At 33.9% G+C, this 16,175-nt stretch overlaps 1 protein-coding gene across 2 annotated transcripts in view; it reads left to right on the forward strand.

Annotated features, from left to right (window-relative positions):
• Pja2 (praja ring finger ubiquitin ligase 2) overlaps positions 1-16,175 on the forward strand; it is a 71,671-nt gene that overhangs the window by 30,948 nt on the left and 24,548 nt on the right. For both annotated transcript variants that reach the window (XM_020181623.2, XM_074076980.1), the window contains exon 5: positions 3,453-3,638. In XM_020181623.2, the coding sequence (XP_020037212.1) occupies positions 3,453-3,638 (186 nt within the window). The remainder of the gene's footprint in view (positions 1-3,452; positions 3,639-16,175) is intronic.

Consider the following 16,175-nt stretch of genomic DNA (forward strand, 5'->3'; position numbering starts at 1 on the left):
AGTGAGGACAAGATGTTGAGTTTAAAAAACCTTGCAGTAATACTAGCAAATTTTAACCTTGGTCCTAACTGTTCTGAAGAGAGGCATGCCATCTACTGACCATTTCTTATAGCACTTGAGGTTTCTTTCAGTTTTCCTGTCACTAGAACTTAACTTTGCTTAAAAGGTTAAAAAAACTTTAAGGGAAAACATCAGGACAACTATTTTTGTTGATATTGTTGAGAAAGTAAAACAAGTATTAGCCATTTAATTGATTGAAATTTGATATGTTAAAAATATTTACTGAATTTTCTAAAGTGCCAGACTTTGTACCAGGTGCTCTGTAAATGTATAATAGTCCCTGTTTCTATGGTGTTTATGTTCATTTTATAGATGAGGAAAAGTGAGCACAGAGAAATTAGTTGCCCAAATTTGCATCACTAGTGAGTATTGAGACAGAATTCTACTTAAATCTGTGTGACTTCAAAACTTCTTCCTATCATATGGTATCACCTCCAGGGTAAGAAAAAGACAGTCATGAATGAATCTTTCACCAGCTACTAAAAATAGTATTTGTTTCATTACTAAAGAAGTTGTAGGTGGTAGGTTTTTTGTTTGATTTTTTTAAATAATAGAAAATCTTTTTTTGGTGGTACTGGGGTTTGAATTCAAGCACTGTACCACTTGAGCCACTCTACCAGCCCTTTTTTGTTTTGGATATTTTTGAGATAGGTCTCATGAAGTATTTGCCCAGGCTAGCTTCAAACCTCAATCCTGATCTCTGCCTCCCTAGTAGCTGGGATTACAGATGTGAGCCACCAGTGTTCATCTAATAGTAGAAAATCTCAATCATAGTTGCATAGTCTTCTCTTACTAACCTTCTGAGCCAGTTTAGACTTTTAGGACTACAAATTAGTAACAGACATTAAGTTTGTCATAGATAATAACATTCATAATGGAATAGTAATAGAAATTTTTCATATATTAGTTTCTGTACCTCATTCCAAATACACATTCATTTCTGGAACACACTTGAAAGCTAATTATAGTCCCTTTTCAAACAAACTAATAATAGTAAAAGTTATTGATTTAAAATCACATGATTGCACAGTCTCTACTGCCTTCCAAGAGCTATGAGCACCTCACTACTCAGGCTCCTTTGAAACTACTGGTAAATATTAAAGAAACTGATTTTGTACTTAGATGAAAAGGAAAATTCCTAAGGCCAATCAAATTTAGGAAGACCAATTAGTAATCAACTGTATAGGTCTAGGTTTGGAGAAGAGCTCTTGATCCAGGGTTTCTTAGTAGAAGTAGGGAAAAAAGGTGTTAGGATATGTAAGACTCATTGTGCAAAATGAATGGAAAATAAGAAAGGACTTAGTGTGGGAAATTAAGGAAGAGGTAAAGGTAAATGGTTTCTAAAATGAGAGCATGATAATGGCATTGGCAGATAGGAAATTGACAAAGGGACTTCTCTGACAGATGAATTTTTATAATAAGAATATAACCTTTGAAAGGGGAGTGAAAAATCTAAAACTCTTCAGTGGATAGTTAGTGATTATGAAAGCTTAGTATAGCACTGAGGGCTGGATGGGGATATACATTCAAAAGTTGTCCTTTGAAGTGAGGGTCTTATATAATGAGAAATAATATAGGTGCAGGACCTGCAAGCTGCTGCTGCTTTTTTTTGTTGTTGTTGTTAAGGATAGTTTTGCCAACCAATAGATAGAATCAAAGATAAACATGTAAGAAACATTTTTAGTTCAGAGTTAAAACTAAACATCCGGCAGGTGAGGTTTGGCCCAGTGGCTGTATATAGCTTACCAATCTGTAATATATAGGCTTCTTAAAATGTACTGACTATTGATTATAAACATTCTTTTTATTTTGACATTTAGAGATATTCTGTCAGTTTTTTCATTAATCTACAGAAGGACACAAGTTTCATGTTCTCTTTCTGGACAGGATTTTTCTGTGAGTTAAAAGCTTAAAAACGAGGTCTTTTATGTATGTTAAAATTTTCCACACATTTATTTAGAAATTACTCTAATTGTTAAAGACATAAAAATTGGAGTTGGTAATCTAGCTTCGAATTCGAGAAGCTTCATAGTCAAGGAAAGTTAGTTCATAAGCTCCTTTAAAACTATTTCCTGTGTTAGATATTTACACTTAAATAAGTCTAGAAATGGCTTACTTGGGCTTAGATTATTCTTTAGATCACAGAAAATTTTATAGAGTATAAACAACTTTGGCTAACACCCAACTGAAAGAACCCATTTTAGTTGCTATGCCCAGCTATTCTGCATTCCTGTTCCAGGATGTTTGTGCCCTGTTGCCTATTTGCTAAATATTAGAAGTTGATTTTTTTTTTTTGTTTTGAGCTCAGATTAATGCTTCTGTTTACTAATAGCATCTTGGTCTCTTGATTCATCTGCCTATAAAAGGAAGAATCACTAACTGGATATTTATAACAGTATCATCAAGAAAATATAATTTCTTACCACTTATCATTTCCTTCCAGAAATATAAACTAAAATTTGTTAGTTTTTATTTCCCAGTAGTCAAGTGAACCAAAGGAAGTCTTTAAATACTTCACCAGAATGTTGGAAAATGATATTCAGATTTATTTTCAACACTGACAAATAATATTTTGTTTGACCTTTATAGTAATGACTAGTTCTTTAAAGGTAAAATGTAACCATATTAACCAAGTTAAATGCAATCAAACTAATTTTCTGAGATTCTTTATTAATACTATTTATTGTACCTTTTTGACTCCCCCCCTCTTTTTTTGTTACTATTGGGGTTTGTACTCAGGGCTTTGTGCTTGCTAGGCAGGTGCTCTACTGCTTGAGCTAAACCTCCAGCCCCTAAATATCCTTAAAAAATTTTTTTTTTTTTTGGCAAAAAGAAAACAATTTAAGCTTTTACTATATGATAATTGGTTGTTTGAATGTAATTAGGAAGTTGTTTCACTTGGGTCAGGTGAGCAATAAATCTATTACTTATTCCAGGTAGCATTTATGATTACCAAATTGTGTTTACAATTTACTTAGAAATATATCTTGGGGGAGGGAGGGAGGAGGAGGGAGAAGGAAAGGGGTGGAGGGAGATGACTCAATATGTACACATGTGAGTAAATGTAAAAATGATAAAATAAAAAAAATTTTTTAAAAAGAAATATATCTGAACTCTGACATGCCTCTGTCTAGGCACCATGCATTTATGTACTTTAGTGAAAGAAAAACACAGTGCTGTATTCCATAACTTGCTATATGCATTAATCACTTGAGTTACCTTCTACTTCTACTGGATCTATTTTGTTTTTTTAAATATTTTAAAAATTAAATTAGCACCTGACTAAGCATGTATGTCATTAACATCTTTTATCTCATGATGCCTGGTTAACACTTCAAATGGTAAAATTAGTGAACATGTAATGATTGTTTTATTTCTGTTTCGATTTACAGTTCAGAATGTAGTGATGGGGAGTGGTCTGCTTCTTTGCCTCATCGATTTTCTGGTACAGAGAAAGATCAGTCCTCAAGTGATGAAAGCTGGGAAACTCTGCCTGGAAAAGATGAGAATGAACCAGAGCTACAGAGTGATAGTAGTGGCCCTGAAGAAGAAAACCAAGAATTATCTCTTCAGGAAGGGTATGTTTATCAGTAAGATTTGTTTTTTTATGTGTATATACAAGAATGGTAGGCATAGAATTCGAATATTGGGTATGCTATTAATTGCATAATAAGCCCCAAATATGGCCAAACACCCCTCCAGTAATGCTGTGGTATTATAAAGAAATAATAGGAACAAATGAATTACAGTTGCCATTGCCATACAGTGGAGTAATGACCAAGGAGAACAGGTAACCTCAAGAAGGCTATCAGTGACTCATTCACAGAAATGGAGACAGACGCAGAAGCCGAAGTTTTAATATTCATATCTAATTGCATTGGATAATATCTCCAAAATATCAGTGACTGATAGTATACATCTCTGACTTCTCCTAACTTCAGTGGGAATACTCCTAGTCTAGGAATTGTCAAATCTACACTGCTAAGGGCCAAATAATATTTTTGACATTGTGTGTCAGTCTCTGTTGCAGCTTGTCAGCTCTTCCGTTGTAGTATAAAAGCAGCCATAGGCAATATGAAAATGAATTGGTATAGCTGTGTTCCAAAAAAATGTTATTTACAAAAATGGTGACAGGGTAGAAATAACCCGTGACCCATAGTTTACTGACCCTTTGTTTGAGCATTGTCCCAGTAAGAATGTTTCTTACTTTTAGGTTGATTTAATACATATTCATTCATTCATTCTCTGTTTCTCTCTCTCTCATCACATTAACAAGAATGTTGAATTTTATTAAAGCCTTTTCAGCACTAATTATCATTATAATTTCACTTTTGACCTGGCAGTCATGAGAATTATTTTGTTATTGGATTTGCTGATACTCATCTACCCTTGCTCCTTAAAATAAACCAAACATGGTTTAGTGTTGGATTTCTTTACTGTAATTTTACATAAGACTTTTATGTTAAGATCCTTAACTAGGCATTGTCTCTTAGGTTTTGGTTTCAATATTAATTTGGTGCTTGCTTTGTTTTTTAAAAAACAGTATGCTTTTATTTTCCTATCTTCTATGTCTGTTGTTTAAATGGCCTTTGCTAGTATTTGCTTGTGAGGCTATCTAGGCTTGTTGTTTTATTGTAGGGGAATGTTTTTTTGGTAATTTTAGTTTTTCCTGTGATAACTGGTTGGTTCATATTTTGTCTCTCATCGGATCTATTTTAATAAGTTGTGTTTACTTGGCGAAAATATTCTTTTATCTTGGACTAATACTGAAATTTGTAGCTCTAAACTATAAATTTCCACCTTGAGATTAATTCTGTAAGAAAATCTAGTTAGTAGAGGCAGGTAGTAAGCAAGATGCAAACACAGTAAATTACAGACTGTGATGTTTATTACAAAGAGAATGAAAGAGTAATGTGATGAAAAAGGTAACTGATAGGAAGCTATATTAATCATAGTGGCTAGGGACAATGTCTCAGGAATTGACTTTTGAGCTAACAGATGAGAATTAATGGTTAAAGAAGAGTTTTCTATACAAAGAAAAGGTAAGAACAGAAATACTGAAAAGGAAAGGGCTTGGAGAAGGAAGTGAGGGCAGTTGGGCTAAAACACAATGAGTGGGAATGATAATGAGATAAATAGGAAGGAATTAGATAGGCAGATAGAATTACTGAAATTGTGTCAGAGAGAAGTGAGTTTTTTAAGAGAATTAACTGATCTGACATACATTTTAAAAAGATGACTTGCTGCTTGGTGATGATTGAATTAGACAGGGACTAAAGTTTTAAAAGTGGGGGTGAGTTAGGTTGTTCAATTAATGGATGATAGTGAAGATTAAGAAAATAAATTTGAGAATATTTTGAAGTTTAAGTAGTAGGATAGATTGCGTATGGGATGAGGCAGACTGAGGAATCAGTCATGACTTAGGTTTTTCTTTGAGCATTAGGTGGATGTTATTATCATTTGCTGAGTTGGGGGAAGTTTAGAAAGAGGACTAGGAAATAGGAACTCATTTGGAAATTTTAGATAGCAGTTAGTTATCACTGTAGATGACAAGTAGATGGGACATAGCTTTCAAGTTTAAGGGGACGTCCCTGCTTGTAGTTAAATACCAAGATACATGCAAATAAATGAAATACAGTTGGGAGGCACCAGCTGCTGTCATTAATGCTGTCCAATAATATTGTAATCTGGTAATTTATTTTTTTTAAAAAGTGGGTAGTGGAAGACAGAACTAAACACTGGACAGAAATAATAGGGGCAGGAGTAACTGAAGTGTATGAAGTGTATGTTTTTGAGAGTGCTGAAGTATTAGTTAATGTTATGTTAAATTTGTGTTGTAATATTTCAGAGATAACCAGTACAATAAGAAATACAGAATATATGTATTAGAAATCTATATGGGGGAAAAGGACTTAAGGCATGGAAAAAGAATACTTAAAGAAAATCCATTAAAAGGTAAGAAAGGGAGAAAAGACATAGAAAAAGAAGGGGAAAAAAATTAAAAAGATAGACTGTAGGAATAGGTCCTGAAATTAGTTGTCACAATAAATATAAATTGAGTAATATTTGCTTGTACATGACAAAGCTTATCAGTTGGATATTTTAAAGTTAATGTTGTTTACAAAAGACACTTAAATGTATACAGAGAGATGAAAGTGAAAGGTTTGAAATGATACTGTAGATAAAATAATAACTGAAAGAAAACTGGAGATTTAATGAATTAAAACATTAAGAGAGAAAGAGAGAGAAAAACACCAAAAATGGTGACAAACAAGCCCAACCAGCAAAATGCAGCCATTCTAAACTAGCATGGATTTAATAAAATAATCATTATACAAATTAAAATTTGACCAAGCTATATGGATAATACTGACAAATTTATAATCCTACTAGGAAATTTTTACTTAGCTATGTCAGTTACCACTATTAAAAATTAGTCTATCTTTAGCTGATTTGAATAACTTAAGCATGGTTTGAATGAAAACTGCATCCTGTGGAATACACTAATGCACAAGGAACAGTTATAAAAACTAGGCATGTACTAGACTACATAGCACAGGTTTACACATTTTTCGAAGAATTGATAGCCTACAGACTGTTTTCTCTGGTTACAATGCTATTAACTTGGAAGTAAATGATAAAAATAGAAATTTTTATATGGTAATATACAAAATTTTTATCCAGACATTTTGAATGATCCATCCTTTTAAACAGCCAGTAGAACAAAGAAGAAACCATAATAGATATTTAAAATGTTTACAATTCAATGATAATAAACATACTATCAGTATAATTTGTATGATACAATGAAATTGATATTTAAGGGGAAATTTATGATAAAAAATGTTTATGTTAGAAAAGAAGGAAAGCTGGACCAAACACAGTGACTCATGCCTGTGATCTTAGCTCTTGGGAGGTGGAGATAGGAGGATTTATGGTTCAAGGCCAGCCTGGACAAAAGGTTAGAGAAACCCTGTCTCAGCAAAGAAGCATGGCATGGTGGTGCATAGGGTTGTGGTTAGAGGCCAGCCTTAGGCAAAAGCATGTAAAACCCTATTTTTAAAAATAACCTAACGCAAAAAATGCTGGTAGCATGTGTGACTCAAGTGGTAGAGTGCTTGCCTGGCAAGAGTAAGGCCTAAGTTCAAATCCAGTACCATTTAAAAAAAAGAAAAGGAATATTAGAATAAACAATGAAAATAAATGGAGATAAGAATTAGGGGAGATAAAAGCAAATACTGATTGATGAATTAGAAAAGTTACAATAGAAGAGATCAAAGAAGTCCGAAGTTGATGCTTTGAAAAGATTAACAAAATTGGATAGTGAACAAGAAAATAAAGACAAAGTCAAATAAGTAATACTGAAATACAAAGATGGTACAACTACAAATAAAGATTGGATAGACTAAGAAGACTGCTATAAACTTTCTAATGGTAAAATTTGAAGACTTAGGCATTGACAAATTCCTACAAAAATAGAATTTAACAAAACTTAGGAAAAAATAGAAATGCTAAATAATCTTGTTGTTATTACAGATATGGAGTTGGTTGCTTAAAATCTTCCCATGGAGAAAGCAACCAATCCAGATGGTTTTAGAACTGAATTCTCTTAAGCTACTTTCAAGGGTCATATCACTTCATTCTTATAGAAATACTTCCAGAGAAGAGAAAAAGAAATACATCCCCAACTTATTCTGTATGTCCCCTTTAAGCCTATTTCCAAAAGTATATGTAAAGAAAATTATAAGCTTCTTTCACTCATTATAATAAGTGTCAAATCTTAAAAGAAAATTATTGGGAATCTGATTTTTAAGTGTATTTTTTTAAAGAGAAAAAATTACCAATCTGAGTTTATTACAGAAATGTGAAAAAATTTTCACATGGAAAATCTGTAGTTAACATTCACCACATCAGCAAAATTCAGTAGAAAAACCATGTTATAGATTCTGTAGATGAGAAGAAGACATTCACCTCGTAAAGTTCAGCACCTCATCTATAAATTCAAAACTTAGAAATTAAGATTAAAATGGCAGTTCTTTGACCCCATAGTTGGTATCTACAACAAAAACAAAATTAATAGCAGTAGTTCTCAGAAAGGAAGAATTAAAATTATCCCTCTTAAATTTAAATCAGGAGTTATGAAAAGGTTGCTCACTAACACTGTTTATATAGCCATTTTAGTGGAGGTCTTAGCATGATAAGCTGGGAAAACAATAAAAGGCAAAAAGATATAAAAGGAAGAGAAACAACCTGCTGTCAATATAATTAAGGTTTTCGAAGCATTTAAACTTGTATTACAGCTGTGTGTTCCCATGGGTTTATTGGTTTCTTCTGTTAGCTACACAAAATGAAAGATAGTTTTGATCCTATTCAGAATCTTTCTTTTTTTAACTTATAAAGAATAGCTGTTTTATTTGGTTCATGGTTTTGGAGGCCGAGAAGTTCAAGAGTATGGCATCAGCATCTGGCTAGGATCTTCTTGCTGCAGCATAGTATGGCATAGGCATCACATGGCAAGATAGCAAGCTTACCTGCTCAGGCCTCTCTTCTTACAAAGTCACTAATACCATCATGGGATCCCACCACCTTCTTCCCAAGGGCCTCACTTCAAAAACTCATGAATTTGGGGTTAAGTTCGTATCACATGAACTTTGGGGGACATGTTCAAACCATTGTAGGGCTCTGGTGAAGACATTCAAACCCTTTCTTCTAGCTTACTGAAATAAGTAGTACTTAATTCTGATTCAGTTACCTTAGGATTCAGTAGCAGACCAGAACTTCTTACTCCTTGTCTACCAATAACTTAGTACCCACTGATCAAATACTCCCATCTCTACATTGCACATCATCTTTTTCTCTTTCCTTTCCCTCCCTGTCTTCCCCTCCACCCCTCACTTTCTCTTTCTTTTTATTTTTTTGTTTTTCTTTTTTTAGAACCAAAATTCCTTTTTTTTTTTTTTTTTTCAGACTATAAAGACAGTTGTGGCCCAGCATAGTACTACTCTTCTAGCCTGGTAATTTTTGTGTAAAATGGTAGGAATTTATATGTAAGTAACTTGTTGATAGCATATGCTCTATCCCACTTATTTTCTGTTTCTACAATGGTTAGGATGAGTTGTTAAAGACAAAACCAAATGTTTAAGCAAAAATATGTAGCCAAGAATTGCTTACATAGAACATTTAGTGACATGTTACAAGCCATTTATATTCAGAATGATTCATTTTAGTTTTGTACTTTTTTTTTTAAAGCCCATAAGTTGATACTTACTTGTTATACTGAATTATTTTCACCAGTGTATTTAAGTTTTATGTTATGTATCGGAAACACTGAAAATTGAGTCATTGTAATGGCTCCAAGAAATGTCAAGTATGTTTTGTTAGGAGTACATTAGAAATAACAAAAATTTCCAAGAACTTTTCCAGGCTGTCCAGTAAATTATTATTGTTTAAACCTTCATTTCAAGGACTTGCTATTACATGTGCCCTGTGTGTGAGGCACCCCTAGAGAAGGTGAGGCTGTAGTGCTTAGTCATAGCACTGTGTGCCTGTTAGAGGAGAAGCTAGCGAATCACCAGAGGAGCTGCCCTGCAGGTGACCAGTGCTCTCAGCAGGGTGCCAACAAGCATCCCTTACCAAAAATTCTAGTTTGAGCTTGTATTTCTATTCCACTTGGGTTTTTTTTTTTTCATTGAATCTAATTACACTGCACAAGGAAAGCATCCACTCTCTTTCTGTGCTATATTTTAAAATTTCAACAAAATAAGCATGTTTTGATAAGCCATTCCTTCGATTTTACTAGACTGGCCATGCTAGATGCCAGGTCTTAGAAGCTTGTTATTCTTAGCTGGGTTTGAGTGCATGAAGAGTACTGGTTGTATGTATTTAAAATGCACTGATTATTCCACGTAGATACTGTCTATATCTCTTTCATACTTAGTAGTCCTTTAATATCCACCAGAGGTCACTTCCAGGGCTCTCTGTCAATACCGAAATCTGTGGATGCGCAAATCCTTTATATAAAATGGTATAGTATTTTCATAAAGCCTACACATATACTCCCATATGCTTTAAATCTTCTCTAGATTATTTATAATGCTAAATACATTGTAAATACTATATAAATAAATGTACTGGGTTATTTAGAAAATAGTAAGGGAGAAAAGGTCTGTATATGTTCAGTACAGTTACAGTTTAATGAATATTTTGGGTTCAAGGTTGATTCAATCCTTAGATGCCGAGCCTAAGTATGTGAAGAACCAATTGTGTGTATGTTTTTTCATTGTTTTGTTTTGGTTTTGGCATTACTGGAGTTTAAACTCAGGACCTATACCACTTGAGCCAGGCCCCCAGCACATTTTGCTTTAGGGTTTTTCAGATAGGGTCTCACATTTTTGCCCAGGACTGGCCTGCAGTCTTCCTACCTGTGCCTCCCATGTAGCTGGGTTACAGCTGTGTACCACCATGCCTGGCTTATTCTTTGAGATAGAGTCTGACTGATGGTTTTTTTGCCCAGGTTGGCTTCTAACCACAATCCTACCATCTCCACCTTGCACATAGGTGGGATTACAGTGTGCACCACCACTGCACCTGGCCTGTATTTGTTTTTTACTCAAAAAATTCAAATTTACACCAACTATAAATAGAACTCTTAATTAGAAGTGCTCTTAGAACTGAAATATATTGTTGTCTCTCTTAAGACCTATACTAGAATTCAACTTTTCCAAGACTTTGTTCTAGTATTAACCTCCTTTTATAGTCTAAAAGGTATATAAATTCTTAAAGTACTTTCTGTTCAGTTCTTTGTAACCTGAAAGGTTGATAATTTAAGAAGCCGAGTTTTTCAGATTTAGGCTTTTGCATTTCTATAAAGCCAAATTAGTGTTACTCTTTTTTTTGTTGTTGTTTTTCTATTTAGACTCACTCTTAGAGCCAGCAGCCTTGTTTTGGTGAATCTGTGAATATAAATATATGTGTGTGTAAATATATATATATATACCTCAATTTTACTTTCTAACAGTGGCTCATACTATTATTTAATGAAATATTTTTCATATTACCAGTTGTATTTTGCATTCAGAATGTACACAGTGATATATTCATTCAGAATGATGGGGCTCACTAACTGTCAAAATGAGTGATTCTTGCTAATTAAATCAGGCAGGAAAAAACTGATAATCTGTAGAGCAAAGAGAAGAATAATAAATAGCAAACCTAGTACATTTTCAAAATTCTGAGTCCTCCACACGATGGTAATAGTTTTATTAGCATTAATAAAAGGGAGAGGGGAACCTCAGCTTTGGTTGAAGTCAAGAAAACTTTCAAGGTCTTAAAATTTGTGAAATGATATTTTTTAAATATCTGTTGGTTTTAGCTATATGCAAGCTAAATATATAAACAATTGTATTGCCTACATAATTGCTCATTTCACTGTTATAGTCTACATTAATTAAAGGAATGGTTTCTGAAATACTAGAGTGAATACAGATTTGCCTTTCAATGAATAGGTTTGAGTACTTTGGAAATATTTAATGAATTAGTAACAATTTATTGATGGGAGCTATTTCTGTTTGAACTTCTCTTGACAAACAAAATGATATTTTAAGAATAGAGATTCTCCAGTCTGGAAAGAATTTAAGAAAATAATTCTATTTATAATGATATCAAGAATAAAGCACTTAGAAATAACTAAGGACACAATGCTTATACACTGAAAACTAAAAATGTTGAGAAATTTTGGGGTAGTACTGTATTTCTAGATTCATGGATGGTACCGAAATAACACATTAGTAGAAATGGCCTGTATGTAAACATGTCCTAATCCTAGCCAAATGCATGTCTTATTGATGAAGCAGAAATACTTCATTTTACAAATGTTTTGATAAAAAAATGCTTATAGTTACTGATGGATTCAAAATATAATTTTTAACAAAGTATACATGAAAGAGGGAGCACCAAAATTTTTGATCAAAGTCTTTTGGCTTTTTGTACATGGTGTCCTTATGATTCTCCAACTTGTGGAGGATAAAATATTTTTCTGAGAAAATGAGTTACAAATTCTGTTTCCTTAAAAACAAAAGGGGACTCTCATAGACCTGATTCACATATTGGATGCAGATGGTATGAAAAGACTAGATAAAAACCATTGTAACCAATTTTCTTTGTGAGCTTCTAAAGATGTTCTGTACACATAAAAGCATACATGCATGCATAGGCACTAAGTACTGCCCTCGTGGCCATGTACATACTTAATCTGTAGCTATTTCCAAGTTTCTCTATAAGGATATTGTATCAGTTCCTTTCTCTTTTTCCTTAGCAGAAGAAAAAATATTTATTGAATTTGAAATTCAAAATGTTTTTTGAATTTCAATTTTAAAATCTTTTCTCAAAATAAGTGATAAGAGAAATGTCTGTTTTATTAAAATTGTGGGCTAGTAAAAACATCTAAAAACACATGGTATCACTGAGAACTTTGCCATCTTCAGAAGGTTGCTATGTCTTAGGCATATTCCCAGTTCTGTCTCAGGCAGCTATAGTTGCTCCATATACCTCATTATATAACCCAGTTACATTTTCCATCAAAGAGAAAATGAGGCAATGATCTAATATTAGCTTCTTACTTCACCTCATAAGTCTTGACAGATAGAGAAGAAAGGTATTTCAGCATGGAGTATAAAGGCACAGCTGTCAACATTTGAAGTGGCTTCTATAAGTAGTCTTGGTACAGTGGAGACGCCAACCCTTTGGGCTGCCTTAGATGGATAAAGCCACAGGCTTTGATGAAGATTTGCCTTTCCCAGCAGTGTATGAGATACGCATCAGTCCTTGTTTTTGTGATCTTTTTGAGATACATGTTAGTGAATTCTTAAAAATAATCTTCCCGTTGGAGACCTAAGATTTGATACCACACTCAAAAAACCAGTACATCCTAAGGGGTTTTGGTGCACTGTCCCCAAATAAGTCACCACAACAAGGAGATGAACTAAACTAAATTCAAGGGAGCCTTTGGATCTTACCAAACCTGTGCAAATTTTCCTGTCTTCAAATCTTGACCAACATAGTATATTATCAGGATTTTTTACTTTTGTCAATTGCTGAGATACGATATTTCCCTGTTTAATTTACATTTAGGTGTGTGTGAGGAAGAATATCTTTTCATACACTAAAGACTGTTTAAATTGTATTTTCTGCCAAGTAATCATGTCCCTTGCTCCTGTTTTTTTTTTTTACTTTATTTTTTTCATCCCCACTTAACCCCCTCCCTGGAGTAGTTTCAACAGATACCATTTTTCTATTTACATGCATGTGTACACAGTATTTGTACCATATTCACCCCCCTTCACCATTTCCCCACCTCCTCCCCACTCACTAGTACCAACCCCATAGGCAGGACCTGTTGCACTCTCCTGTTCTCCGATTTTATATAAGAAAAGAAGAAAAAAATGACATTTTTGGTTAAGATAGCTGCACAGGGAGTTTCCTTGTGACACTTCTATGTAGATATATTATAGGCCAATTTGGTTCATCTCTGTTTTTCTTTTTTCTACTTTAGTTCCTTTCTTATGATAGTTTCAATTAGTTTAAAAATTCTGTATTCATTCTTGTATAAAGAGTACATCCCCCCTCTTGTATGTGACCTTCCCTTAGCATGTGTTTTTTCATAGAGTTGCTGTATTTATATTAGATCTGTATTCAGCATATGAGACAAAACATGTGGCTTTTGACCTTCTGAATCTGGCTAACTTCACTTGAGACAATGTTCTCCAGTTCTATCCATTTACCTACAAACTACAAAATTTCATTCTTTGTGGCTGAACAAAATTCCATTGTATATAAATACCACGTTTTCTTAATCCATTCATCAGTACCAGGTCATAGCTTATCTATTGTGAAGAATACTGCAGTAAATATGAGTGTGCAGCTGTCTTTATTGTAACCTGACTCACATTCCTTCAGGTATATCCCTAGGAATGGTATTGCTGGATCATATGGCAGTTCTATTTTTGTTTTTCTGAGGTATCTACATATTGTTTTCCATAGTGGTTTTACTAATTTACATTCCTACCAATAGTGTATGAAGGTTGCTTTTTCCCCACATCCTCACCAACATTTGTTGTTTGTGTTCTTGATGGTAGTCATTCTAATAGGAGTGAGGTAGAACCTCTACATGGTTTTGATTTGCATTTCCTTTATGGCCAGGGATAGTGAGCATTTTTTCATGTGTTTTTTAGCCATTTGGACTTCTTCTTTTGAAAAAACTCTGTTCAGTTCTTTTGCCCATTTCTTCACTGGGTCATTGATTTTGGGGGGATTTAGTTTTTGAGCTTCCATATATTCTGATTATCAATCCTTTGTCAGACTTATAGCTGGCCAAGATTTTCTCTCATTATATGGGCAGCCTCCTCAATTTAGAGACCATTTCTTTTCTTTTGCAGAAGCTTTTTAATTTCCTGTAGTCCCGTTTGTCAATCCTTTCTTTTAGTTGCTGAGCCATTTGAGGAAGTTATTGCCTATGCCTATTAATTCCAGTATATTCCATGCTCTTTCCTGCACTAACTTCAAAGTTTCAGGTCTTATATTAAGGTCCTTTATCCACTTTGAGTTCATACTTGTACAGGGTGACAGACATGGATCTAGTTTCAATTTTCTACATGTTGTTATCCAGTTTTCCTAGAAACATTTGTTGTACAGGCTTTCTTTTCTCCATTGTATGTTTTTGGCACTCTTATCAAAAATCAGGTGGGCATAGATGTGTGGATTTGTTTCTGGGTCTTCTGTTCCACTGCATATCTGTTTTTGTGCCAGTACCATGATGTTTTTATTGCTATGGCTCTATAGTATAGTTTGAATATATAGTTCTTGCTCAGTATTGACTTGGCTATTTACGGTCTTTTGTGTTTCTACATTTTAGGGTAGATTTTTTAATCTCTGCTATGAATGTCATTGGAATTTTAATGGGAATTGCACTGAACATGCACATTGCTTTTGGTAATATAGTCATTTTCACTGTTGATTCTACCAATCCATGAGTATGGGAGATCTTTCTACTTTTTGTAGTCTTCACTTTTCTTTCTTCAGTTGCTTATAGTTTTCCATGTAGCAGTCTTTCACTTCCTTTGTTAATTCCTGGGTAGTTTTTTGAGACTATTGAAAATGGAATTATTTTCCTATCTTCCTTCTCAGTCTGTTCACTGTTGCTGTATAGAAAAGCTACTGATTTTTGTAAGTTGGTTTTCTATCTTGCTACTTTCCTGAAGCTGTTAATGATTGTAGGAGTCTTTTGGGATCTTTTAGGAATAAAACCATGGTATCTGCAAATAGGGATAATTTGACTACTTCCTTTCCAACTCGTATTCCTTTTATTTCTTCTTCCTGTCTTATGGCTCTGGTTAGGAATTCCAAGACTATGTTGAATAAGAGTGAAGAGAGTGGACAGTCTTGTCTTGTTCCTGACTTTAGGGGAAATGGTTTCAGTTTTTCTCCATTGAAGTGTGATGTTGGCTATAGGCTTGTCATATATAGCTTTATTATGTTGAGATATATTCCTTCTATTCCTAGTTTCATTGGAGCTTTTATCATGAAAGGATGTTGAATTTTATCAAAGGCTTTTTCTGCATCTGTTGAGATGATCATGTGGTTTTTGTCTTTCCTTCTATAAATGTGCTATATTGCATTTAATGATTTCTGTATTTTGAACCATCCCTGCATCCCTGGGATCTTTTTGATAAGCTGTTGAATTTGGTTTGCCAAAATTTTATTGAGAATTTTTTCATTTTCATTCATTAAAGAGATTGGCCTACAACTCACTCACTCACTCTCTCTCTCTCTCTCTCTCCCCCTCTCCCTCTCCCTCTCTCTTTTTTTATGGGGAGTGGTGTGACCTTACCCAGTTTTTGGGATGAATGTAATACTAGCTTCATAGAATGAGTTCTAGAGTGTTCCTTCCATTCTGTTTCTTGGAGAAGTTTGAGGAGTGTTGGTATTGGTTCGTCTTTAAAGGTGTGGTAGAATTTAGCAGTGACTTAGTCAGGTTCTGGAGTTCTCATTTTTGGGAGACTATCGCCGCTTCAATTTCATTGTGTGTTATGATCTAATTAGGTGATTAATACCCTCTTGGT

The sequence above is a fragment of the Castor canadensis genome, chromosome 6, assembly GCF_047511655.1.
Source record: "Castor canadensis chromosome 6, mCasCan1.hap1v2, whole genome shotgun sequence".
Lineage (NCBI taxonomy): Eukaryota > Metazoa > Chordata > Mammalia > Rodentia > Castoridae > Castor > Castor canadensis.